The sequence below is a fragment of the Oryctolagus cuniculus genome, chromosome 13 (genome assembly GCF_051225735.1).
Source record: "Oryctolagus cuniculus isolate XC-2025 breed Fujian yellow rabbit chromosome 13, ASM5122573v1, whole genome shotgun sequence".
Classification (NCBI taxonomy): domain Eukaryota; kingdom Metazoa; phylum Chordata; class Mammalia; order Lagomorpha; family Leporidae; genus Oryctolagus; species Oryctolagus cuniculus.
This window is the reverse complement of record NC_142879.1, coordinates 47,870,238-47,896,630: the sequence shown is the minus strand read 5'-3', so window position 1 is coordinate 47,896,630 and position 26,393 is coordinate 47,870,238. Positions and strand designations below refer to the sequence as shown.

Here is a 26,393-nt window from a genome sequence, read left to right as displayed (position 1 = left end):
ACTGTGGCCGGAGCACCGTGCTGATCCGAAGCCAGGAGCCAGGTGCTTCTCCTGGTCTCCCATGGGTTGCAGGGTCCAAGCACTTGGGCCATCCTCCACTGCCTTCCCAGGCCATAGCAGAGAGCTGGACTGGAAGAGGAGCAACGGGGACAGAATCCAGCGCCCCAACCGGGACTAGAACCCGGTGTGCCGGCACCGAGGGAGAGGATTGCCTATTGAGCCGCAGCGCCAGCCGCTAACACATCCTTGAAGGCAGCAAATGATGGTTCAAATATGTGGGACCCTACCCCCCTTTTGAGAGATGCACATGGAGTTCCAGGCTCCTGGTTTTGGTCTGGCCCAGCCCTGGCTGTTGCAGACATACAACAATCCTCGGAAGAAATAGCTCTCCCTCTCTCATTCTCTGTCACTCTGCTTTTCAACTAGATGAAAATTTAATTTAAAAGGGAAAGAAAAAAAAGCCTTCCTAAAAGCCTTGTAAGATTTATTTATTTATTTGAAATGTCACTAGTTCTCTCTCCAAATGGCCACAAGTATCTATATATTATGCCAGCATCAAAGGCAGCAGCTTAATCCTCTGTCCCACAATGCCAGCCCCCTGAACTTTTTTAAAAGAAAAGAATAACCAGGGCCAGCACTGCGGTTCACTTGGTTAATCCTCCGCCTGTGGCGCCAGCATCCCATATGGGCACCAGGTTCTAGTCCCAGTTGCTCCTCTTCCAGTCCAGCTCTCTGCTGTAGCCCGGGAAGGCAGTGGAGGATGGCCCTTGTGCTAGGGCCCCTGCACCCGCATGGGAGACCAGGAAGAAGCACCTGGCTCCTGGCTTCGGATTGGCGTAGCTCCAGCCGCAGCGGCTATTTGGGGGGTGAACCAATGGAAGGAAGACCTTTCTCTCTGTCTCGCTCACTAACTCTATTTGTCAAATAAATAAAAAAAAAAGAAGAAGAATAACCTAGTTATTCATGGGAACCATTATATTCTGGTCTTTGTTACTAACAGCCAAACAATTCTTTTTTAAAAAAGATTTATTTATTTATTTGAAAGAGTTACAGAGAGAAAGAGAGAGACCGAGAGAGATCTTCCATCCACTGATTCACTCCCCTAATGCCCTGATGGCCACAATGGCCAGGGCTGGGCCAGGCCAAAGCCAGGAGCCAGGAGCTTCTTCCATGTTTCCCACTTGGATAACAGGGGCCCAAACACTTGGGCCATCTTCCACTGCTATTCCCAGGCAACCAGCAGAGAGCTGGATCAGAAGTGAAGCAGCTGAGGCCAGTGCTGTGGTTCACTTGGCTAATCCTCTGCCTACGGCGCCAGCACCCCGGGTTCTAGTCCCGATCGGGGCGCCAGGTACTAGTTCGGTTGCTCCTCTTCCAGTCCAGCTCTCTGATGTGGCCCAGGAGGGCAGTGGAGGATGGCACAAGTGCTTGGGTCCCTACACCCACACGGGAGACCGGAAGGAAAACCCAGCTCCTGGCTTCGGATCGGCATAGCACCGGCCATAGCGGCCATTAGGGGAGTGAATCAATGGAAGGAAGACCTTTCTCTCTGTCTCTCTCTTACTGTCTATAACTCTCTCTGTCTCTCTCTCACTGTGTAACTCTGCCTGTCAAAAAAAAAAAAAAAAGAAGTAGTGAAGCAGCTGAAACAGGATCTGCCACCCATAAGGGATGCCAGCACTGCAGGCAGCAGCTTTACCTGCTATGCCACAATGCTGGCCCCCCCAAACACAACTGTTAACAGAAAACAAATGTAAAGGTTACCCCACAGTAACACATTCACAGTCTACAGTACAATAACAGAAATCCCAAGAAAGACAATTCCTCCTGAAGACTGGCTTTCAGTCAGGTTAACCTGCCACCTGCAAGGCTGGCATCCCTTTTGAGTCCTGGCTCAAGTCCTGGCTGCTCCTCTTCAGATCTAGCTCCCAAATAACACATCTGAGAAAGCAGTGGATGAAGGCTCAGTCTGGCCTAGCCCTGGCCACGAAGACCATTTGAGGAGTGAACAGTGAATGGAAAATCAATCTCTCTCTAACTCTCTCTCCAACTCTGCCCTTCAAATAAATAAATAAATAAATCTGTTTTAAAATTACAAACCATATGATATCTACTAGTAGAATTAACAAATCAAAGAAATTCAAAATCCCCAAGGAAATGTAACGTAAGTATGCTGAAGTGTTCAAATTAAGGAAGGAATATAATCCTTCAGGCAATAATAACAAGATATCATAGAAAAAGAGGCAAACTGAAAAATAAAAAGTAATTCTATGTATTATTTTACTTTGGGAAAAAAATTTATTCACTAGATTAATAAACATAAATCTGAAGACTAAGCTAAAGAGATTATCCATTATACAGAAACAAGATATAAAATAAAGAACACAAATTAAAAGAAGTAAACAGAATGAAAATCCCAACCATACATCTAAATTAACAGTTTCAGAAGCTAGAAGGTATTATGGGAGGGTCATAATATTTGAGAACATATAGCAAACATTCCAAAGTCCTCAGAATGAAAAAGCAGTCCAAGTCTCAAACACAACAGAGCTTTCCAGATTTGGCCTTGTGGTACAGCCAATAAGGCCATTGCTTGGGACGTCTGTATTCCATATCAGCATACCAGTTGAGCAGCAGCTCTTCTACTTCAAATCCAGCTCCCTGCTAATAAGCCTGGGAAGCAGTAGATGATGGTTCAAGTACCTGAGTCTTTGCTACCCATAAGAGACCCAGATGGGAGTTCCTGTCTCCTACGTTTGGCTTGGCCTAGTCCCAGCCATCAGGGCCATATAAAGAATAAACCAGGAGAAAAGAAGATCTCAATCCTTCTCTCCCTCCCTGTCACTCTTTCAAATAAATAAATCAACAAATTTAAAAAAAGAGACTGCCAACAAAACACAGATGCCAGAAGATGACCCTAACAAAATCATTAATTATAATAGTTATTATCCTAGCACTCAAACTAGCACAGGAAAGGAAAATAGTTTTGTTTTTTCGTAGGAAAATATGGAAGTTTTTAAGACACAAAAAGACTAATATAGTGTTTTTTTAAAAAATGTATTTGAAAGACAGAGCTACAGAATGAGAGGGAGAGGGAGGGAGGGCGATCAATCGATCGATCTTCCATCCGCTGGTTCATTACCAAGATGGTAGCAACACCCAGGCCAGAGCCAGAAACTTCATCTGGGTCTCCCATATAGGTGGCAAAAGCCCAGATACTTTGGCTATCCTCCACTGCCTTTTCCAGGTCATCAGCAGGGAGCCAGATCAGAAGCAGAGCAGCAGGGGCTCAAACCCATGCCCATATGGGATGTAGGCATCACAGGCAATGGTCTAACCTGCTACACCAACACTGACCTCCTCTGCCTTTCAAATAAATAAAGTAAATCTTAAAAAAATAAATACTGGCCGGCACTGTGGCTCACTAGGCTAATCCTCCACCTGCGGCACTGGCACCCGGGTTCTAGTCCCGGTTGCTCCTCTTCTGATCCAGCTCTCTGCTGTGGCCTGGGAAGGCAGTGGAGGATGGCCCAAGTGCTTGGGCCCTGCACCCGCATGGGAGACCAGGAGAAGCACCTGGCTCCTGGCTTCGGATAGGCGTAGTACGCCAACCGCAACGCGCCAGCCGCAGCAGCCACCTGGGGGATGAACCAACGGAAAAAGGAAAACCTTTCTCTCTGTCTCTCTCTCTCTCTCAGTCTAACTCCGCCTGTCAAAATAAATAAATAAATAAAAAATAAATACTACGGCACATTGTGTGACAGAATCCTAACATCAGATAAACAGAATTAAGGACAGGGCCGGCGCCGCGGCTCACTAGGCTAATCCTCCGCCTTGCGGCGCCGGCACACCGGGTTCTAGTCCCGGTCGGGGCGCCGGATTCTGTCCCGGTTGCCCCTCTTCCAGGCCAGCTCTCTGCTGTGGCCAGGGAGTGCAGTGGAGGATGGCCCAAGTATTTGGGCCCTGCACCCCATGGGAGACCAGGAAAAGCACCTGGCTCCTGGCTCCTGCCATCGGATCAGCGCGGTGCGCCGGCCGCAGCGCGCCGGCCGCGGCGGCCATTGGAGGGTGAACCAACGGCAAAGGAAGACCTTTCTCTCTGTCTCTCTCTCTCTCTCACTGTCCACTCTGCCTGTCAAAAAAAAAAAAAAAAAAAAAAGAATTAAGGACAGGTGGTTGGCACAGCAGTTAGGATGCCACTGGGGATGCCCATGTCCCACATCAGAGAGCCTGCATTTGAGTTTTAGCTATGCTTCCAATTCTAGCTTCTTGCTGATGTGCACCCTGAGAAGCAGCACAAGACAGCTTAAGCTTTGGGTCCTTGCCATCCATATGGAAGACTCAAATTGAGTTCCAGACTCCTGCTTTCAGCGTGGCCCAGGAAATCGTTTGGGGAATGAACCAGCAGATAGGAACTCTTTCTTCCCCTTCTTTCTGTTTGTCTTTCAAATAGATAAATAACACAAATTCTTATGTTTAACCATTCTATTTTATGTACAATCTACTTATTAACATGTTTCTAAAGTAGTATATTCAGAATGTAAAATATCCCCTATGAATCTCATTGAAATTATATAACTAAGTAAGATTTCTAATAAATCACTTCAGCCTGTAGAAATACAGAACAAATGCAAATAAATAAAAAACAGTCATCAGTAAATGTTTGGATCCTTAACCACTACAATGGTGGTTAATATTTAGTATGTCTAATTTGAAAACTGCAGGAAAATATTTACTGGAATTGAATAAACAATTCTCAAGTTACTTTTTTTTAAAAGATTTATTCATTTATTTGAAAGGCAGCGTTACAGAGTAACAGAGGCAGAGAGAGGGAGAAAAGTCTTCCATCCGCTGGTTCACTCCTCAGATGGCTGCAAAGGCCGTGGCTGGGCTGATCCGAAGCCAGGAGCTTCTTCCAGGTCTATGTAGGTGTAGGGGCCCAAAGTCTTGGACCATCTTCTACTGCTTTCCCAGGCCACAGCAGAGAACTGGATAGGAAGTGAAGCAGCCAGAACTCGAACCAGTACCCATATGGGATGCCAGCACTGCAGGCTGTGGCTTTACCCGCTACACCATAGTGCCAGCCCAGCACCTCAAGTTACTTTTATTGAATAATAACTGCTTATCTGCAAAGACCTTTCCCTAAAAATACAGTAAACTTTCCCTCAACCCCATCTAACTACTTTAATTTTCCGGGAATTTTGAACTAATCCTACAAGGAACTACTCAGAAAACTAAGATTGCTGTCTATTCTTGAAAAAAAAAAAAAAAAAAAAAAAAAACACAGAGTCGGAGCTGTGGTGTATTAAGTTAAGTCTCCACCTGTGGCACCAGCATCCCATTTGGGTGCCCCTTTGAGTCCCAGTTGTTCCACTTCTGATCCATCTCACTGCTAATGACCTGAGAAGGCAGTGGAAGATGGCCCAAGCACTTAGGCCCCAGCACCAACATGGAAGTCCTGGAAGAAGCTCTTGGCTTTGGATCAGCCCAGCTCTGGCCATAACAGCCATTTGAAAGTAAACAGCTGATGGAAGACCTATTTCTCGGTCTCTCCCTCTCTATGTAATTTTGTCTCTCAAATAAATAAATCTTTTTTTGTTTGTTTGTTTGTTTTTTGACAGGCAGAGTGGACAGTGAGAGAGACAGAGAGAAAGGTCTTCCTTTGCCGTTGGTTCAACCTCCAATGGCCGCTGCGGCCGGCGCACCGCGCTGATCTGAAGCCAGGAGCCAGGAGCCAGGTGCTTTTCCTGGTCTCCCATGGGGTGCAGGGCCCAAGCACCTGGGCCATCCTCCACTGCACTCCCTGGCCACAGCAGAGAGCTGGCCTGGAAGAGGGGCAACCGGGACAGAATCCGGCGCCCCAACCGGGACTAGAACCCGGTGTGCCGGCGCCACTAGGCAGAGGATTAGCCTAGTGAGCCGCGGCGCCGGCCCAAATAAATAAATCTTTTAAGCACACACACACACACACACACACAAAACCTAATTAAAAAAAAAAAAAAAAAAAAAAAAAACTTTTCAGGGCTGGTGCTGTGCCACAGCAAGTTAAGCCACAAGCTACAACATCAACATCCCACATTGGAGCACTGGTTCCAGTTCCCAGCTTCTCTGCTTCCGACACAGCTCCCTATTAATGCACTTAGGATAGCAGTGGAAAACTGTCCAGGTGGTTGGACCCCTGCCACACACATGGGAGACTCAGATGGAGTTCCTGGCTCCAGGCTTCAGCTTGGCCCAGCCAAGACCACTACAGCCATTTGGGGAGTAAACCAGCAGACGGTAAATTTCTCTCTGTCTCTGTCATTCTGCCTTTTAAATAAATGTTAAAAATTTTTTAAATTTATTGTTGCTATCAAGTATCCTTTCCTGAAAACTCAGCTGTCTGTGCTGCTGCTGTACTCTTTAGGTTCTCCTTTCCTGACAGTTCATTATTCATCCTTGTAAATGTTTTATTTTCTTCTCCTAAATGTGAATATTTACCCTAATAGTTCTATTTTCACTTTTCTAAAATAAAAAAAAAAATGGCCTGTGATCTCCAGTCTTCCCTTTGTGCAGCTCCAACTCTTAACTTCACTTCATGACTTTATTCTAAACTTCCAATAATAAAAGAGGTATCAAAACCCAAATGCGGCCGGCACCGTGGCTCAATAGGCTAATCCTCCGCCTGTGGCACCAGCACACCGGGTTCTAGTCCCATTCAGGGCACCGGATTCTGTCCCGGTTGCCCCTCTTCCAAGCCAGCTCTCTGCTGTGGCCCAGGAGTGCAGTGGAGGATGGCCCAAGTGCTTGGGCCCTGCACCCACATGGGAGACCAGGAGAAGCACCTGGCTCCTGGCTTCAGATCAGTGCAGTGCGCTGGCCGCGGCAGCCACTGGAGGGTGAACCAACGGCCAAGGAGAACCTTTCTCTCTGTCTCTCACTGTCCACTCTGCCTGTCAAAAAAAAAAAAAAAAAAAAAAAAAAAAAAAACACAAATGCCAGAGAAGCGGCTGAGCTCTTCAGTTTCACACTTCTCGGCGCTGAGTGGTTGTAGTTACCATGCCTCACGGAAACCAAAGCCACATCTCCTGCACAGCCCTTCTAGAGCAAGCCAGGCACCAAGATGAGAGTTGCACCAAAGCCAGGACCAGCAGCTCAGCCACCAGCAGCAGTCCCACCAACTGCAGTTGGCTCACCTGCCATGCCTGATGGTCCAAATGGCAGCTACTGCAGCTGGCATAGCTGTCGCTCTGCCATTGGGCACACAATGGATCATGCCATCACTGAAGGCTTCAGTGGAGGATGTCATGCTGAGCCCTCAAGGCCCAACATTACTCACCTCAGAGAGCCCAACCAGCACAGCAGGAGTCTGGGCCCTGGGTCTTGAGATAAAAAAGTTTTGGGACTATGCCCAGAACCAGGATGACGTTATGCTCTGTAAGGGTTTCAGTGAATTTGCTGAGACAGGGCAGGTTTACAAATAGATTGTTCTAGGCCGGCGTCGCGGCTCACTAGGCTAATCCTCCGCCTTGCGGCGCCGGCACACCGGGTTCTAGTCCCGGTCGGGGCGCCGGATTCTGTCCCGGTTGCCCCTCTTCCAGGCCAGCTCTCTGCTGTGGCCCGGGAGTGTAGTGGAGGATGGCCCAAGTATTTGGGCCCTGCACCCCATGGGAGACCAGGAGAAGCACCTGGCTCCTGCTGTTGGATCAGCGCGGTGCGTCGGCCACTGGAGGGTGAACCAACGGCAAAGACCTTTCTCCCTCTCTCTCACTGTCCACTCTGCCTGTCAAAAAAAAAACAAACAAACAAACAAAAAAAAAACAAATAGATTGTTCTAATCAAGGAGTTCAAAATGGGGCCGGCGCCATGGCATAGTAGGTTAATCCTCCACTGGCAGCGCTGGCATCCCACGTGGACGCCAATTCTAGTCCCAGCTGCTCCTCTTTAGATCCAGCTCTCTGCTATGGCCCGAGAAATCAGTGGAACATGGCCCAAGTCCTTGGGACCCTGCATCCACATGGGAGACCCAGAAGAAGCTCCTGGCTCCTGCCTTCGGATCGGTGCAGCTCTGGCCGTTGCGGCCATCTAGGGAGTGAACCAGAGGACAGAAGACCTCTCTCTCTGCCTCTACCTCTCTCTGTAACTCTTTCAAATAAATAAAAATAAATAAATCTTTAAAAAAATTAAATTCTCTTAAAAATAATTGGGGCCAGTATTGTGGCATAGCAGGTAAAGCTGTCACCTGTGACACTGGCATTCCTTGTGGGCACAAGTTCAAAATCCAGCTGCTCCACTTCTCATGCAGCTCCCTGCTAATGCACCTGTAAAGGCAGAAGGTGCTCCGGCCTGTCCCAGTCCTGGCTACTGCAGTCATATGGGAAGTAAATCAGCTGATGGAAGATTTCTATCACTCCTTTCCCTTCCCTATAACTCTGCCTTTCAAATAAATAAATCTTAAAAAAAAAAAAAAATCAACATGGCTTAAGTAGATCTGTCCTTAATCTTCATTTGCTGTCCTCTAGCTGTACTTTTATTTTTTAAAGGATTATTTATTTGAAAAAAGAGAGACATCTTCCATCACTGGTTCACTCCCTAAACAGCTGCAACAGCCAAAGATGAACCAGGCAGAAGCCAGGAGCTTCATCTGGGTCTCCCACGTGGATGCAAGGGCACAATCACTGGGGTCATCTTCCACTGCTTTCCCAGAAGCATTAGCAGGGAACTGGATCAAAGTGGAGCAGGGGCCAGTGCTGTGCTGTAGTGGGTTTAGCCGCCATCTGCAGCACTGGCATCCCACATGGGCACAAACTCAAGTCCAAGCTGTTCCATTTTCAATCCAGCTCACTGCTGGTGTATCTGGGAAAGCAGCAGAAGATGGCCCCCAAGTGCTTGGGCCCCTGCACCCACACGGAAGACCCAAAAGAAGCTTCTGGGTCCTAGCTTCGGCTTGGCCCAGCCCTGGTCATTGCAGACATTTGGGGAGTGAACAGCTGATGGAAGATGTCTCCTCCTCTCTCTCTAACTCTGTCTTTCAAATAAATATTTTTTAAAATTATACACAACTTTATCAAGCCCTAAAATTTTCATGATTGGTTTCATATTCCCTTTGTTAAGTTCCACTATTCTAACATAAGGACAACAGCTATAATTCTGCTACAGCACATTCTCACACACATTATTTCTACTGATCAAAAAACTGCCCAGGGGGCCGGTGCTGTGGCTAGAGGGTTATGGGTGTCAGTCCCAGCTGCTATACTTCAAATCCAGCTCTCTGCCATGGACTGGGAAAGCAGTAGAAGATGGCCCAAGTCTTGGGCCCCTGCACCTGCGTGGAAGACTCAGAAGAAGCTCCTGGCTCCGGACTGGCCCAGCTCCGGCCATTGCAGCCATCTGGGGCATGAGCTAGCAGATGGAAGACCTCTCTCTGTTTCTCTCTCTGCCTCTCTGTAACTCTGCCTTTTAAATAAATAAATCTTTATAAAAATAAAAATAAACTGCCCAGGCAATAATTAAAGCTGCTTCTTTCACTTTATGCCTACAAAGACAAGTTAAACTATTTTCTACTTTCTCTAGTCAACACCACATTGCAAACTATCATGTTGCAATTAGTAATAGTTCTGTATGACTAATGAAGATTAAATATGTCTCTCCATATTTCCAGAAGTTCAACTGGAAAAATGTCTGGCTACAAAGAACAAATATACTTCTCTCATTCTTACAAAAGATTTACTAAAGTGTTTAAAAAGAAGGTAGCCAGGCACATAAAAAAAGGAAAAATTTTATGTTGCTTTTCCAAAGGGACCAAATGTCTGAAAATGATGTGTTCAAAGTTAAACCATAGACATGCAAATGTGGTGAAAAGAATATGAGAGTCACTGAAAGTCTTTTTCCTTTTGCCTCATTTAACAAAACCTAGCAGAATTATCAATTTCACTTCCTTATGTTTCTACTACTATTATATTCTATGATTACCACAAATAAACCTTCAAACTACTTCAACGTTCTTGATTCTGCACCTATTAATAAAACCCAAAATATGACTTTATATTTTTGTCTTTTAAGTATCCATTAACATTTACTTATGTAAATTTTCTCAAATTTTACAAAGTCTGTTTAAAACTCCAAGTCAATATTCTGCAAATTAACTCAGTTATAATATTAGGAACAAAACACTGACAGCCCTTCAAACAGCAACATAAGTGTAATATCTTAAGTATTTTAATGTTTTTGATAAACATTCCTTACCACTCTTGCTGCTCTCTCCTGGGATTCACATTTTCTGCAAAACCATGGTCCAGTGGGTACTTGAACAATGCCATAGCAAGCTGTTAAAAAGTGTTAAGATTTGAAGATTATGGAAAAATCAAATGCCCTTTTCAAAATCTTATTTACCTCTCAAACTGTTCTCAAGTCAACTATTTGCTTTACAGAATAACACTTTATTCCCCACTTGCCACATATATAGTCAATTACAGTTAATTAAAAATATGACACTTTGGGCTGGGCATTTAGTCTAGCAGCTAAGGCATTTGCATCACATATCAGAGTACCTGGGTTTCATACCTGGCACCAGTTCCTGACTCCAGCATTTTCAAGTGTTTGAGGAATAAACCAGCACACTGGAGCAAAACATGTCTCTACTTCTCAAAAAAAAAAACAAAAAAAAAAAAACAAAAAAAACCTTGTCTTCAATTTAAAATTATATGGGGTGCAGGTGTTATCATGCAGGGGTTACTTGAGCCAACTTAATCCCATACTGAAGTGCTGCTTTGAGTCCTGGCTCCTCCACTTCCAATCCAGTTTCCTGCCAATGCACCTGGGAAGGCAGCAGATAATGGCTTAGGTCACTACCACCCATGTGGGAAACCAGAATGGAGTTCTAGGCTCTTAGTTTTGGCCTTGCCAAACCTTGATGCAGATATCTGGAGATGAACCACCAGGATATCTCTCAATATCTCTCTCTCTCTCTCTCCCCCCATCTATTTGTCACTCTTTCAAATAAAGCTTTTAAAAATAAAAATGGTACTTCAGCTAAAATTTTTAAATGCAACTTGTTATTTTGTCTAAATAAGTCTAAATTTCATAATTTTTTCTCTTAATTGGAAGAACATTATGTAGTATTTATTATTAGGTTTTTTTTTTCTTGAGTAACTCAAAAAAAATTTTTTTTTTTTTTTTTTTTTTGACAGGCAGAGTGGACAGTGAGAGACAGAGACAGAGAGAAAGGTCTTCCTTTGCCGTTGGTTCACCCTCCAATGGCCGCCGCGGCCGGGGCGCTGCAGCCGGCGCACCGCGCTGATCCGATGGCAGGAGCCAGGAGCCAGGTGCTTTTCCTGGTCTCCCATGGGGTGCAGGGCCCAAGCACCTGGGCCATCCTCCACTGCACTCCCTGGCCACAGCAGAGGGCTGGCCTGGAAGAGGGGCAACCGGGACAGAATCCGGAGCCCCGACCGGGACTAGAACCCGGTGTGCCGGCGCCGCTAGGCGGAGGATTAGCCTAGTGAGCCGCGGCGCCGGCCTCAAAAAATTTTTAACGCGTACGTACTACAGTTTATTTTTTTTATACTACTGTTTAAATAGCAAGCATTTTGGCCGGCGCCGCAGCTCACTAGGCTAATCCTCCACCTTGCGGCGCCGGCACACCAGGTTCTAGTCCCAGTCGGGGCGCCGGATTCTGTCCTGGTTGCCCCTCTTCCAGGCCAGCTCTCTGCTGTGGCCAAGGAATGCAGTGGAGGATGGCCCAAGTATTTGGGCCCTGCACCCCATGGGAGACCAGGAGAAGTACCTGGCTCCTGCCATCGGATCAGCGCGGTGCGCCGGCCGCAGCGCAGCAGCCGCAGCAGACATTGGAGGGTGAACCAACGGCAAAGGAAGACCTTTCTCTCTGTCTCTCTCTCTCACTGTCCACTCTGCCTGTCAAAAAAAAATAAAAATAAAAAAATTCAAAAAAAAATAGCAAGCATTTTAGTTAAGTCTAATGAAAACATTCCCAAATCACCTTTCAAAACGAACACAGGAATTACAGAAAAAAGTGAAATCCTTCTATCTACGTTAAATGTCCAAAACAGGCAAATTCAGAGATATAAAGTAGACTAGGGGTAAGGTATTGCTGGGGGAGTTGGAAATAGAGAAAAACTGGGACCAATGTTATAGTGCAGTGGGTAAAGCCACTGCTTGCAACGCTGGCATCCTGGGAAAAGCAGCAGAAGATGGCTCAAGCGCTTGGGTCCCTGCCACCCTCGTGGGAGACCCAGTGTAAACCTCCTGCTTCAGCCCTGGTTTTGCAGCCATTTGGGGAGCAAACCAGCAGATGGAAAACCTCTCTCTGATTCTCCTCCTCTCTGAAACTCTTTCAAATAAAAAAACAAATCTTCAAAAAAGAAAGGAGGGGCAGGTCCAAGGTTCATAAGTATGCAGAAAAGGATCTAAAATTAATCATAGTAATGGCTGCACACTCTGAATACACTAAAAACCACTGAATTGTACACTTTAAATGGACAAATTGTATTCTCACAATGACATCTCAGTAAAGCCATTACTTAAAAAATGTACACGAGGCACTGGGCAGCGGGTAGCGGGGTGGGGATGTGGGGGGAGGACAACGTTGTAGTGTGGCAGGTTAAGCCTCTGCCTGCCACACCAGCATCCCATATGGACGCTGGTTGAAATCCAGCTGCTCCACTTTCGATCCACCTCCCTACAAGTGGCCTGGGAAAGCAGCAGCAGATGGCCCAAGTGCTTCAGGGTCCCTGCTCCTGGCTCCTGAACAGCCCAGCTTCAGCCATTGTGGCTATTTGAGAGGTGAACCAGGGGCCGGCATCCCATATAGGCACCAGGCTCTAGTCCCAGTTACTCCTCTTCCAGTCCAGCTCTCTGCTGTGGGCCAGGAAGGCAGTGGAGGATGGCCCAAGTGCTAGGGTCCCTGCACCCGCATGGGAGATCGGGGGAAGCACCAGCTCCTGGCTTTGGATCAGCGCAGCTCCAGCCGTAGCGGCCATTGGGGAGTGAACCAACAAAAGGAAGACCTTTCTGTCTCTCTCTCACTAACTCTGTCAAAAAAAAAAAAAAAAAAAGCAGAGGTGAAGCAGCAGATGGAAGATCTGTCTCTCTCTGTGTTAACTATGCTGTGGGGAGCAACCGGACTAGACTGAGTTACTGGAATTAAGACTTATTCTATGCATCTGCTCTCCCACAATATGGCGCTGGGAGAGAAGTAAACAGCTTCCGCACAGCTGCCTCCAGTTCAACTAATAAACTGTAGGACTTGCTATTGATTGGAGGAGAGCAGCGTACTCGGCGTGTGGGCAGCCGAGTTAGGATTGGCGGAGGAGGACTATAAAGGAGGAGAGAGACGGCATGCACCAGGAACATCTATGGGGAACATCTAAGGGGAACATCTAGCTGAAGGAACACCTGTGCAGCCCCCGAGAAAGCCGGCCGGCGGTGTGCCGCTCCCCTGCGGAAGTGGGGAATGTGGCCAGGGGGAACTGCCCTTCCACGGAGGTGGAAGGGATAGTAGCCAACCCGGGAAGAACCAGCAGCAAACCCGGGGAGGGCCGAGCAGACGAAAGAACAGCGCAGGGTCCTGTGTCGTTCCTCCACGAAGAGGGGGAGCGACACTATGCCTTTCTTTTGTTTTTTTGTTGACAGGCAGAGTGGACAGTGAGAGAGAGAGGCAGGGAGAAAGGTCTTCCTTTGCCGTTGGTTCACCCTCCAATGGCCACTGCGGCCAGCGCACCGCGCTGATCCGAAGGCAGGAGCCAGGTACTTCTCCTGGTCTCCCATGGGGTGCAGGGCCCAAATACTTGGGCCATCCTCCACTGCACTCCCTGGCCACAGCAGAGAGCTGGCCTGGAAGAGGGGTAACCGGGACAGAATCCGGCACCCCGACCGGGACTAGAACCCGGTGTGCCGGCGCTGCAAGGGGGAGGATTAGCCTAGTGAGCCGCGGCGCCGGCCCTAACTATGCCTTTCATATAAATAAATCTTTTTTTGTCTTTTAAAGTAAAAAGAAAGTCGGAGTTACACAGAGAGAGAAGGAGAGGCAGAGAGAGGTTTTCTGTTCGCTGGTTCACTGGTTCACTCCCAATTGGCCTCAATGGCCAGAGCTGAGCTGATCCGAAGCCAGGAGCCAGGAGCTTCTTCCAGGTCTCCCGCATGGGTGCAGGGGCCCAAGGACTTGGACTATCTTCTACTGCTTTCCCAGGCCATAGCAGAGAGCTGGATTCAAAGTGGAGCCACCAGGGCTCGAACCGGCACCCATATGAGAGAGATGCCAGCACTGCAGGCAGCGGCTTTACCCACTACACCACAGCGCCGGCCCCAATCAAATAAATAAATTTTTTAAAAGAAGGGTTACATGGGGGTAGACGTTGTGGTACAGTGGGTAAGTCACTACCTGTGGTGCCCATTGCCTGCATCCCTTATCAGTTCCACTATTCCACTTCTAATTCAGATTCCTGCTAATGTATGGTGAGAAGCAATAAAAGGTGTCTCAAGTGCTGGCCCCTACCACTCTCATGGAGACCTGTTGCAGGCCTTTGAGGAGTGAACCTGAAGATGGAATGTGTCTCTCTCTGCTGCTCTTCAAGAATATGCAAATAAACAGAAAGCACATGGGAGGTGTGTTGTGGCACAGAAGGTTAAGCTGCTGCTACTTGGGACACCCACATATTTGGGTACCCACTACTCCTCTTCTGATCCAGCTTCCTGCTAATAGGCCTGGGAGAGAGTGGACTGGGTTCCTGCTACCTACATGGAGATCAAAATGGAATCCTTAGCTTCCGACTTTGGTCTGGCCCAGCTCTGGCTATTTTGGGCATCTAGGGTTAAACCAGAAGATGAAAGATCTTTCCGTTTCTCCTGCTCACCCTGTCACTCTCTTTCAAAGACAAAAATATTTTTAAGTACATGTTTATTTAAAAATGTAGCACGTGAATGCTCCAACAATCAATTCAAATATATATCATATCTAATTTACATATCTACTGCTTAAAAATTGGTGTTGAATAATATTAAAAATATCCAACTGATAATCTCAAATGAGCTTGTTCAGCAGAATCTTGCTAACATCTTAAATATCAGAAGCACTTAAATAAAACCAGGAACAAGTATTTAACCTAGTGGTGAACAAACCCACAATCCAAATCAGAGTGCCTGGGTTCAATTCCTGGTGCTGTCTCCTGACTCTAGCTACCTGCCATTGTCAACAACAGGAGTCAGCAAGTTCCAGTGATTTCATCCCAGTGACCAACCTGGGAGAACTGGATTGTGTTCTTAGCTCCGTGCTTCAGGCCCCAGACCAGTCACAGTCTCCAGCCATTCTGGTCATTTGGGAAGCAAACCATCAGATCAGAGTTCACTCTGTGCCTCAAAAAAATTTTTTAATTATGTAAAATCAACTTTTTAATACTTCAAAAACTAACTTTTTATGTATTTGAAAGGCAGAACGACAGAGAAAGAGGGAAAGACAGAGTTCTTCCATCTGCTAGGTAACTGCCCAAATGGCCACAACCGCCACAGTTGGGCCAGGCTGAAGCCAGAAGCCTGAAACTTCATACACGTCTCCCATGTGGATGGCAGGGTCCAAAGCACTTGGACCATTTTCTGTTGCTTTCCCAGGTGCATTAACAAGGAGCTGGATTGGAAGTGGTACAGCTGGGACTAGAACTGGCACCCATATGGGTTCCAGAGGCACAGGTAATAGCTTAACCCAGTGTGCCACCACACAAGCCCCTCTAATATCTTTAAACATTTGTAAACATCAGAATAAAATATTGATCAACCAACAAACACAGCATCAGTGTCCATAAACTTTTATTTTTATTTGGGAGCACTGCTAGAGAGTAAACTTTAAGACTTAAATTAACATTTTCTATACTGGAAGACAGCCATTACTTATCAATGTTTGGTAATTTATCAACCAATTAATAAGAAATACCTCCACAAATGCCACTAAACACAACATACAAGTCCTGACACCTTAAAATCAGCATGTAATTTTAATGCATGTTTTCACTCTTTAAAAAGAGAGGGTATGCAACTTCACTGTTCCTCAGGAACAACCGGGACTAACTGTATCCATTCTCAGGTTAATTCACGGTCTCAGAACCATCATCACTGCATCTTAGTCTCACTTCGCAGTTGCGATATTCCACGCTTTAAAGAATGCACTTGAACCTTTTACGCTGAGATTTTCACTCTCTCCTTTGGCAGAGTCCAGTACTCCACTAAACAACTTCTGCATCACTCAACGCCAGCCCAAGGAATGAGAAGCGGGTAGAGCAGTGAAGAAGCAGGGAGCCACCAAAAACGTACCTAGATTGCTTGGGCCACAACCTCTTCACCTCAAGAAATGGAAAAAATAGACCCCAATGGTCAGAGAAAAAAAAAATACCTTACTAGCGTCTTCCGCCTGCTCGTAGACCCAACACACCGGATGGAAACACCCAGTAATAAGCTGAGGCTTCCCCAAGTCTCTTGGCAGCACCCACCACCTCCTCTCCGCTGAGCGAGTGGCCTGGTTCTGCCAATACCCAGCCCAGGCAGCTTTGCCCAGACCAGCGGCGGCCAGTGGCCTGCATCGTCCTCCCCGCAGGAAGCTCCCGGGCTGGCTCCGCAGAAGAGCGTTCAGCTGCAGCCTGGTCTCCTCTCCACCACAGCGCCAAGGTAACACGCCTGCCTGCCTGCCCGCCCGCCCAGGCCTCGCAAGCCCGTCCCCGGACCACAGGAAGTCTCCAGACACACTGCGGCAGCCTGAAGCAGGCCCTGCAGGGGGAGGGGTCTCCACGCTCGCAAGCCCACAGCCACCGCGAGCGCCACGCGGGGCGCACGCTCCCGCCCCCGCCCCCACCCCCACCCCCACCCCCACCCTGGGGCCTGGAGCCGCCAGACCACCGGCCCCAGGCGCAGGCGGCGGCCCAATGACACTTGAGAGAGTGAGAGCGAAATCACATGACAGGCCAGGCCACACGCACTTTCTCCCACAGGCACGGCCCACACGCCCTCCGGCCCGCGACCGACCCCGCGAGTGCCGCCCGCGGCCGCGGCACGGGGCGGGGGAGGGGCAGGGGCTGGCGGTTGCGGCCGGGGCGGGGGAGGCGGTGACGGTTGGGGGCAGGCCGGTCCGGCCCGGCGGGCGGTTGGGTGTTTACCTTGATGCACCGCGACGCTGCAGCCGTGCCCGTCGCAATAAACCAGCGGGTTCTCGGCCCAGCCTCTCTCGTCTGAGCAAACGCAACAGCCTCCAATCATCTCCTTCATACTATGGGAGACCTCGTCCTCCAGTGACACGGGCCGGTCGCTAGAGACCATCTAAGAGGGAGTTGGGGGGGGGGGGACCATTAAAAAACACATGCAAGCCCATCAGCGATTTCCCACCCCCCTGCACAGCCCCCCGCGCCCCTCGCCCTCCCTGGCGCCCCCGGCTCCCGCCCGCCGCTCGGCCGCTCGCTCACTCAGGCTTTGCCGCTCAGTCACTCACGTTCCGCACAGGAGTCAGGAGCCATGTCCTTGCTGACTCCCCCCACCTCCCCTCCTCCGCCTCCTCCTCCTCCTCCTCCTCCTCGGCGTCGTCCCTCCCCACCTCCACCCGGCCGCTAACGCTGGCGCCCCGAGAGGGCACACATAATCAAGTAGGCCTCCGCACAGGCGCACTGGGGGGGCTCCCGCTGGGCCAGGGGCGGCGAGGGAGGGGACGGGGGCAGCGCTTCCTCCTCCGAGCGTCACTCGGCGTGCGCGCCCGCCCTGCGGCCAGCGTCAGGGAGGAGGCCTGGGAGCGGCGAGGCCTGCGTGCGCGCCGCCGCGCCCGGCCGGCTGCCCCAGCCTGCCTCCGGGGCCCCTTCCCCTCCCCCGCGCCGCGCGCCGCCGCCGCGGTATGCCGAGGGCGGGGGCGAACGGGGCTGAAGACCCGGGGAGGCCAAAGGAGCCAACGGGAGGCCGCGGGGGCGCGCACGCGGGGGCGGGGACGTTGGGGCCGTCCTCCGCAGCGCGGGCTGTGTGTGCGCGTCAGCGAGAGGCCGCGGCGGGTGGGGGTGGTGGCGGAGGCCGAGGGCTGGGCGGGGGTTTTGGCGGAGGGTCGAGAGGGGACCCCCTCGTGGGCGTCTCCCGGCGTTGAAAAAACCTACCTGACGGCTTTTTTCTCAGGAACTGGCCCCGGGGTATCAAGAGTCGGACGAGCTGCCTATGCCAGCTCCCTGAAGGGTGTAATGAAGCATGGCTTCCTGAAGTCGCCCGCGCGAACTTCACCATGCTGCCGCAGCCTCTCCACCCATTAAATTCCAAACCTGGACTCTCCCCAAAGTTCACCCGGTGGAAGTGCTACCAAATCGGCGTTCATCACGCACCACGTTGGTCCCAGTGACAAATGAAAAGTGCATTACAAACTGAAGGTCAAAAGCCTGTGTTAGGGTTGTACTTTAGACTGGGAGCACCAAGGCTACCCTCAGCTGGACGGGCAAGAGCACAAATGGTTGTTTGTCAGGAATTAGCGCTATGATGTGATGATTTGCAAAAATGCAAGGAACCCAGGTTCTCCCAGTCAGCCACCAAGAGACAATTAACACCTTGAGGCAGTGGAATCCAGTTTTGATTAAGGATTCGTCTGATCTGGCTCTTTCCTCCAAATTTGCTCTTAGAAATGTGACGTTATTTAACTGGCAGAAAAATGGGAACTACCTCCTTACATACAAATAGAAAATGGATTAGGCCTATCTGAATAGATTAATTAGCTGGATACAGAGCAGTTTTGAGCTGTAAAATCTTCTGTCGCTCGAGACTTCATGTATTCATAGAAGTCCAGTATTGATTTTAAGCAAAATGTGTCTAATTATAAAAGTTTAGCGTGAAATAGGAATTAAGGGTAGATGGTTTAAATGATAAGCATAGTTACAAAGCAAATTCATGGCTTTTGCTTAATACCATGCAGGTACAAAATGGCTGTTTATCAGGAGTTACCAATAAATGTGATAACCTGGAAAATGTCCTTACACAATGTTAAAGGATGCAGGAACCAAAAGTCCTAGTCTACTACCAAAAAATAAAACGGTGTAAGCTTTAAAAAGCACTCTAAATGTCCTCATAGAGGAAAGCAACTGGCAACATGGCAGGGTTTTCTTTCAAATTTTTGCTAGAAATCTAAGAATTAATAAGCATATATTAGCAAATACATTCACATATTTAAAAGCTAAGCACAGCAATGCAAATCTACCAAAGCATAAAACAGGGAGAAATGTATAGTAAAGAGACCCAAAAAGATGGGAATGCTCTTTTTTTAAACTATATCACTTCACTTAGGAAAATTAACTGCAAGATTACATATTACAAAAATGCAAATGTGGGGAGGGGATATGACAACAATACATTTCTGACTATATAATGTTCTTAAAATGTCTGCATTTTATACCAGTAAAAATGCCCTTTAAATAAAACTGTAGTGTTTTGTGTATCTTAACTGTGTTATTTTGTCCTTACCCTTATACAAAGGATACCAGTTCAATGTCCAATTCCTGCTCAGACGCCTAATGTAGAGTAATTTTGAGTTAAAAATCAATGTGAAACTTCTCAAACACTGCAGTCAAACCTTAATGTACTAAATTATTTTAAAAATTTGTTCATTTTATTTTTAATGCATTGAAGCTTAGCTCTTATGATGGAATTAATTTATATGTAAAGGAGGATGCATACCTTACCCTATTCTGGAACACTTAATAAAAAAATGCATGAAAACATTTGCTATTTCCAAATAAAACCAAAATACATATTTGTAAGATATTTTAGAATTTAAAAAGAGGAAAATATACATTACATAACAGGTCTGTATATAAATAATAGTATCTGAAGCAGAAATTTTGTGAAAAGACATGTATAAATGTTGACAAGTTGTAATTCAAATTGCTTAAAACATTTTAATATATATGCTGAGTTATGAAAGTTATATGAAAAAATGAGTATATTTTAAAATATGGAATTTTTGTTTTATATCATGTATAACATTTAGTTTGTTTCTATAAAATATTAAAGGAAAAGGAAAATAGCAGGCAAAATAAAACAATTCAAATACACAGTTGATTACTTATTCATTGAGTAAATATTTTTTGAACATTTACTGTGTGCCAGGGACTGTTTTGGATATAGAGAAAATAGCGATGAGGAGGTTGTACTTGTCCTTTATGATGTATATATAGAGATACAGATACAGGTCTAGAAAGAAAGCACTTTGCCAATTGGCTGAAAATGCTAATTCTCAAAACCCAGAATGGATAAAACTTATAATTGGATTGCCAGAATTGTTAAACTTCAAGTAAGCTTTTAAACAACACATGGTAGTGTTAAGAAAAAAAATTTTTTGATGAGATTTATAGAATAACTCCATAGGAAAAGGACAATTTCAGTCTTAAAACATCCGTCTTTACATCTGACTGTATATTCTCAAAATATCCTTTAGGAAAGTGTCTCTAATACCTGTAGAATAAAACAAAAGCCTGTTGTCTCTAATATCCCTCTTCACATAGCAGCAGCCAACTCAGTATTGGTTCATATATTTCTCGAAACTAATCATCTGAGGCAAACCACAAAAAACTCAAGTAAAGTATTTTATAATGTAACCTCTAACCCGACTATAATGGGAAAATGTATTTTTGCTTTACGGGTAATATATCTTCTTGTAATTTTCTTTAGGCCGTAACTTGGGCACCAAATTTTTGTATTTGCTTTTCTATAATCATTTATTTAAATAGATATTATGACAAATATTAAAACTTCATTTGGTTCATAGGTTATTATTGCTCATATTTACCTCTTACAGTTTTCTTTGCCTTGTGTTTGTACAATTGACATTAGTGTCACATCCATTGTTGAATATATTTCTATAATGAGGCATAGAATTGAGGTATATTTCTGTATACCTAAAGTATATTTCTATATTGCTAAGATTAAGTACACTTTCCTTCACTTAGATATTTGACTTCCACAAAGTGTTTAAAATTCTATATTGGCCTGCATACTAAGTTTTTAAACAAACAAACAAATACCAATTAGAATCCATGTATATTCTAAACCTGATTGAAAGGTATAATCTTCTTTCTAAATAAATTGGTTGAAAAACTCAAAAAGGCAATTTCTTATTATCTATACAGATACATCTTCCTTTACATAGCATTTTATATAACATTTGAATAAAATTCTGTCTTATTTGGTATCAAACAATTTTTACCTTTTGTGTGAGAAGTTTATGATAAGAAGTATGATTAAATACAAAAGTATTCCTGAACTACTTTTGTTATTTATCACTCTGTGTATTGTAGATGCAAACAGAGACAGCAACCAACATCATGGAGTAGTAGCCAAATTTTCATATAAAGGTATTCATTTCAATTATGTTTTAAGTTGAGATTCTGTTCGTGGCTTTTACAAAATTCCATTGTTAATCCTTTTTTTTAACTCACCACAAGGCCTAGCAAAATCTTGCACATAGTAGGCCCATGATACATGTTTTTATAATCTACAATATTGGTGTTTAAAAGCTAATTGCAGCCTGCTTCAGGGAAAAGCAAGACTTTATTCTGCATGTGTAATTGAACTAAAATTTCTAAGTAATGATTAACAGAAATTCTCAGATGTCCATGGCTTTAAAGATTTTCAATAGCTGAAATTAGTAGTTAAGAAAATTAGTTTAGATTGTCTACATTTAAATAGCCCTCAAATGTTAACCACCTTTTCATGCAAAGGTCATCATTTTATTACAAAACCAACTCTAATTTGGAACCAATAATAATTAATATTGTTAGATACACTTAATTTTTGGAAGTTTAAATAACTCTGAAATTTATATTGTATGGGATTTAAAGTTTAAAATCCTTTTAAGGATCAAGGTCTAGTACTTGAAAAGGTTTGGTTTGGTTAATCTTGTGTATGGCATCAGAGCTATTCCTTTTGTAATAAAATTTGTATTAATGGGCTATATTTCCTTTTTGGGGGCAAAACACCATCTCTAATTACCAACAGGAAAATAAGAATCTCCAATATTTCCTTAGATCTTCTAGGTTTAAGTAAACTTGTTAACATTTAAGGGTTGGACTTTTTTTCCCTGATGCAATAACACTTAAAGATGTTAGACTTTGACTTTTCAGGGTATCATCAGTACAATGTAAGAGTAGGAGTGTAAGGTCCATTTTTCCCAGACACTGAAGATTTGCATCCGCTATAATTAAAATGTGATTAAAGTGACATATTTAGGTGTCTATTTTTAAGGTACAGTAAGATTAAATGAAAAGATTCTGGACGTAGAAAAGAGGAAAATCAGTTTTTGAAATGAGAATCTTGAGAAAAATGAAACATCTCTAGGACTGCAGGGTGGGGGTGGGGGGGGTAATTCAACTGAATTGCTAAATACTATTAAGACCAAAGAAGGTCACTTTTTAAGATTTAAATGTTTTCCTCTCTGGGGCCACTGCTTACCAAATCCAGAAACAAGCCCAAGAATATGTTAATTAAGTGCATTGTGTCCCAGAAAGAAAGAGGTTGACAAATTCATTTTTATTCCTTCAATTAATTAACTGTTTGTCTAGTACATCTTAGATTTTTAAAATCTGTAATGTGTATATTTACCTCTTGAAGTTGTACAGTAACAGTGCCAAGGACCAACATGACCCCATAGGGTGAATCTTATGAAGCTTAACATTCCTGGTGAATTAAACACACAAGCTGCTGATCAGTTTTTGTCAGTCTTATTTTACTGTGGCCCTTAAGAACTGGAATGTAGGTAATTTCTATATGGTGGCATTTTACCCTAACTAAAAAAGCAAAGCTCTTCGGCGCAAACAGAAGTAGAAAATATGACATACAAGTAAGGAAAGGTATCACAAAGACTAGTCAGGAATGCTGCACGTCCCTCTCCACCCCCACCCCCATTCATGCCCTTTTTTCCGCCCATTTGTTGTTTTTCTCACAAGTTTATGATGACTTGCAACATTTTTTTTTACTTTAAATGAAACAAAAAATACCCGAAACAATAAAAAATGTAAAAAGATTCACCTTCTGCTGTCAACAACAGCACAGGTGAACTTCTAAAGCTGTTCAAAAATCTCAAAGACTAACAAATAAAAAATGTAAATTGAATCCAAAGAGTGGGGGGAACCAAGGGAGGATGAGTGTGGAACAGAATGAGCAGACTTGAGAATACTTAATTTTCAACGATTCTTTTTTTTCTATCAAAACCTTTCCATAATCACTCCTCAAATAATTTCTTACATATGAATTTCTTCCTATACCTCAAAATAACTGAAAGATTTCTACGAGGAAATGCAAGTTCAGAAAAAAAGACCCACAAAATGAAAGTGTTAAAATGCAGACAACTTCTATACCATTTCAAATGCAAAATCACAACCTTAGCTACCTTCAATAGACTCTTAAAGGGTCCTTTCAAACAGATGCTATTTATGAAGATCATCTGTTAACTTCTTTCTTGTAATTCAAAACTCTTATCAAATGATGTTTTCATGATGACGTGTAAATATAATATTCCATTAGAGATCAATTATAATTGGTTTTTAAAAACCCACCTTGGGAAACACTGCTACATAATACACAGAGCAGTAATGAGTATTTTGAAAGGAATTTCCTCAAAGTCTATTATAAATGTAAGTTGAAATCACTCATTTGCCCTAATAAGGTTTGAGGCATAGTATTGAAATTATTTCTTCACAAGCGTTCTCCCACGTTGACTTTGGTCTTGTCTACCAACTCGCCAGCACTTGTTGGAAATCTTCATTTTTAAAAAACTATGACGTTTGCCAGAAATATTTTTTCCACATGCCGCACAAAGGAAAATAAGCAGGGTTTCCTAGGTGGGTTGCAATTATTTGTTCCCAAAACGTGCTTTAAAAGCAAATTAAATGTTTTTCCCTTTTGAAATTCACCATTATTCTGAAAATACATTTCAGGTTAAGAAATTAAGTTCGTTTTTGTTAGGGCCACCTCAGCCCTTTCTTTTTAAATTAGACTTCTTGCTTACAACAAAGAGCTAGGCAATAACTAATAGGAACATCGAAACGTGCTTTTCCGAACTCCTCTAAGCCCTCACATTCATTTTCCGAATCCATACGCTTAGAGTTATCTCAAATATTATATAATCTGCTCTAACTCTCCGCATCCAGAAAAAAATGCCCATTTATTGTCTTGGCTGGTTATCACTTTATAAAGCTAGCTAAGCTCCTTTCCCTTTTCTTTAACTGTGCGAGTTTCAGGCTTGCCCAGCTTCCCAATTTAGCGGCACGTTGTAAAGCCTGCTTTCTACGAGGGCTTCGGTCGGGAACCCCTGGCTGGCCGAGTCAGCTCGTAAAACTTGCCGCGCCGACCCGACTCGACCCGACCCGACCCGACCCGGTCCGAGCTCTAGAGTGCGGAGAGGCGCGGGCGGGGGCCCGGCTGGGCTGCGGGACCCCCCCCCTCGGGAAGGAAGCGCCCGCCGAGCAGCAGAGAGAGGGCTGAACAATGGGGGCGGCCGGGCGCCAGGAGCAGGTCCCGCTTCCTCCGCGACTCCGGCCGCGTGGTGGAGCCCCCGCCCCGAGCCCTCCCCGGCCGCGTTTTCGCGCGCCAAGGCCGGCCGCGCCTTCTCCCCACCGCCGGGCCTGTCCCGGCGCTCGCCCGCCGCCCGCGCGCCGCCTTTCCCATCTCCGACCCGGAGGCGCTTCCTTCCGCGACGCCAGCTTTCGCTGTGGGCCGCCTCGCCGCTACTTTCCGAGCCTATTTTCACAGTTTCCCCCTTCGTTTTTAGAAGGTGGTCGGGAAGTCTCCCTTCCATCTCAAGGTTGATTTGCCATTTCCCTCCGGAAACTGTTCCTCAGGAAACCCCAAAGCTAGAAGGAAATCAGGCAAATTCAAGAAAACCTTTCACCTGAGATACATTTCGTATTTCAAAAAAAAAGTCATTGTATGAATGGCGTCTAAACCCGGCCAAAGAACGATCCCCTCTCTTTATTTCCTGCTTTAAATAGTGTTATTTTAAAACTCTCCATCCAGTGCCTTCTGACGGAAGGGAAAGGCTTGTCCGGCAGCGAGCAGCAAATAAGGGGTTTTATCTTACGCCTCCTGGGACGGGGGGAAAAGTGGAACGTGGACGAGGGAGCTTCCAGGGCAGAAAGGCAGCCCGGCTCGCTGGGGCCGCCGGCGACCGGGCGGGGGCTGCGGCCCGGGGAGCTGCTCCGCGGCGGGGAAGCAGAGTTTAAGTAGCGAGGCCGGGAGGGTGGTGGGCCCGCGCATGACAATACTTTCTGAGAAAGGATGGGGCAGCGGCTGCGCTCTCTCAGCTTTCTCATCCCGCCCCCCCCCCCCAAGGAAAAAAAAAGAAAGTTGGAGGGAGGTGGCGAGGGGAAGAGCCATCCCCATTTCCTCCCCCACGATTCCGTGGAGGGGCTGGGGCCGCAGCGGGCAGGGTGAGGGCGCGGGACGAGGCGGACCAATCGCAGGCAACAGGTCCGGGCCTTGGCAGGGCCGCGGGGCCAGCCCCCTCCCCTCGGCTCCCCTTCCCTCACCTCCCTCCCCCGCCAGGCCCGGGCCCGGCAGGGGAGGCCCGGCCCCGCACTCCCCGCCCCGCCCGGCCCAGCCGCGGCCGCCTCCGCCAGGGCTCTGGGAGTGGGGGTGGGGCGGGGGTTCCCTGCTGGAGAATCCTCCCCCGGGGCTGGCGGCGGCGGGGGGGCGGGGGGCGGGGGATGGAAATCGGGGAATGGAGGATTAGGAAGGACTCGAGCGCGGCACGAGCGCGGCCCGCGCGAGGCATCCTGGGTAAAAAGTGGCCGCGCGGCACCGGGAGAGCGCCGAGAGGAGCCGGGGTCAGAGGTCAGGGCCCTGGAGCCCCGGGTGCGGAGCCCCCCACGTGAACGCAGCGAGCTGGAGGAACCTTTTTGTTTTCGACCGCGCTAGCATGCTCCCCTGTGGACTGAGCTGCTTCTCCGGCTGCTGCAGAGAAGGGCTCCATCGCGGATCCCTTAACCCCACCCCACCCCCTTCCATCACCCACACACATCCCAACTCTACCCTTCCTCTCAACTCTCATCCCAGCCCCCAGTACAGCCTTGCAATAACGCAGTAAATTTGCTTTAACAACAAGTGGGGGTGGTTGCCTTTACTCCTCCCTCTCCTGCCTCCTCCCCCTCCTCTCGCTGCGGCTCTTGACACTACTACAAACCAGGACTATAAACATAAACATGTGTCACTGTAACAGGGCAGGTAATATACGGATTCTGAGGTGGGGCGTGGGGGCTCGGTCGCCGCTTGGGGGGCAGTAAAAAGCCGTGTTTCGTATGTTCGACGGCTTCGGGGGTTCCCCCCACCACACACACACACACACACACACACACACCCCGATCCATTTATATAATGCCCACGGCACTCGGTCACCTCCTCAGCCACACGGACCC

At 46.6% G+C, this 26,393-nt stretch overlaps 1 protein-coding gene and 1 long non-coding RNA gene across 51 annotated transcripts in view; one reads left to right on the top strand and one right to left on the bottom strand.

Moving 5' to 3' along the window:
* Nucleotides 1-17,795, bottom strand: part of MLLT10 (MLLT10 histone lysine methyltransferase DOT1L cofactor) — a 217,751-nt gene extending 199,956 nt beyond the window's left edge. For 18 of the 50 annotated variants that reach the window (XR_016218947.1, XR_016218946.1, XM_070055505.2 and 15 more), the window contains exons 1-3: nt 17,436-17,767; nt 17,133-17,292; nt 10,225-10,304 (exon numbers count right to left, since the gene is read on the bottom strand). Coding sequence is in view for 38 of the 50 variants with exons in the window: in XM_070055505.2 (XP_069911606.1) it covers nt 10,225-10,304; nt 17,133-17,292 (240 nt within the window). In the remaining 12 variants the exon portion in view is untranslated. Of the gene's footprint in view, nt 1-10,224; nt 10,305-10,542; nt 10,796-17,132; nt 17,293-17,435 lie in introns of those variants that run through there. The other 32 variants (XM_070055499.2, XM_089311527.1, XM_070055502.2 and 29 more) reach the window with 10 other exon arrangements.
* Nucleotides 16,438-21,089, top strand: LOC138844966 (uncharacterized). Its single transcript, XR_011381500.2, has 2 exons — nt 16,438-16,647; nt 18,124-21,089. It is a non-coding gene; the product is annotated as an uncharacterized LOC138844966 (long non-coding RNA).
* The last annotated feature ends 5,304 nt before the right edge of the window (nt 21,090-26,393 follow it).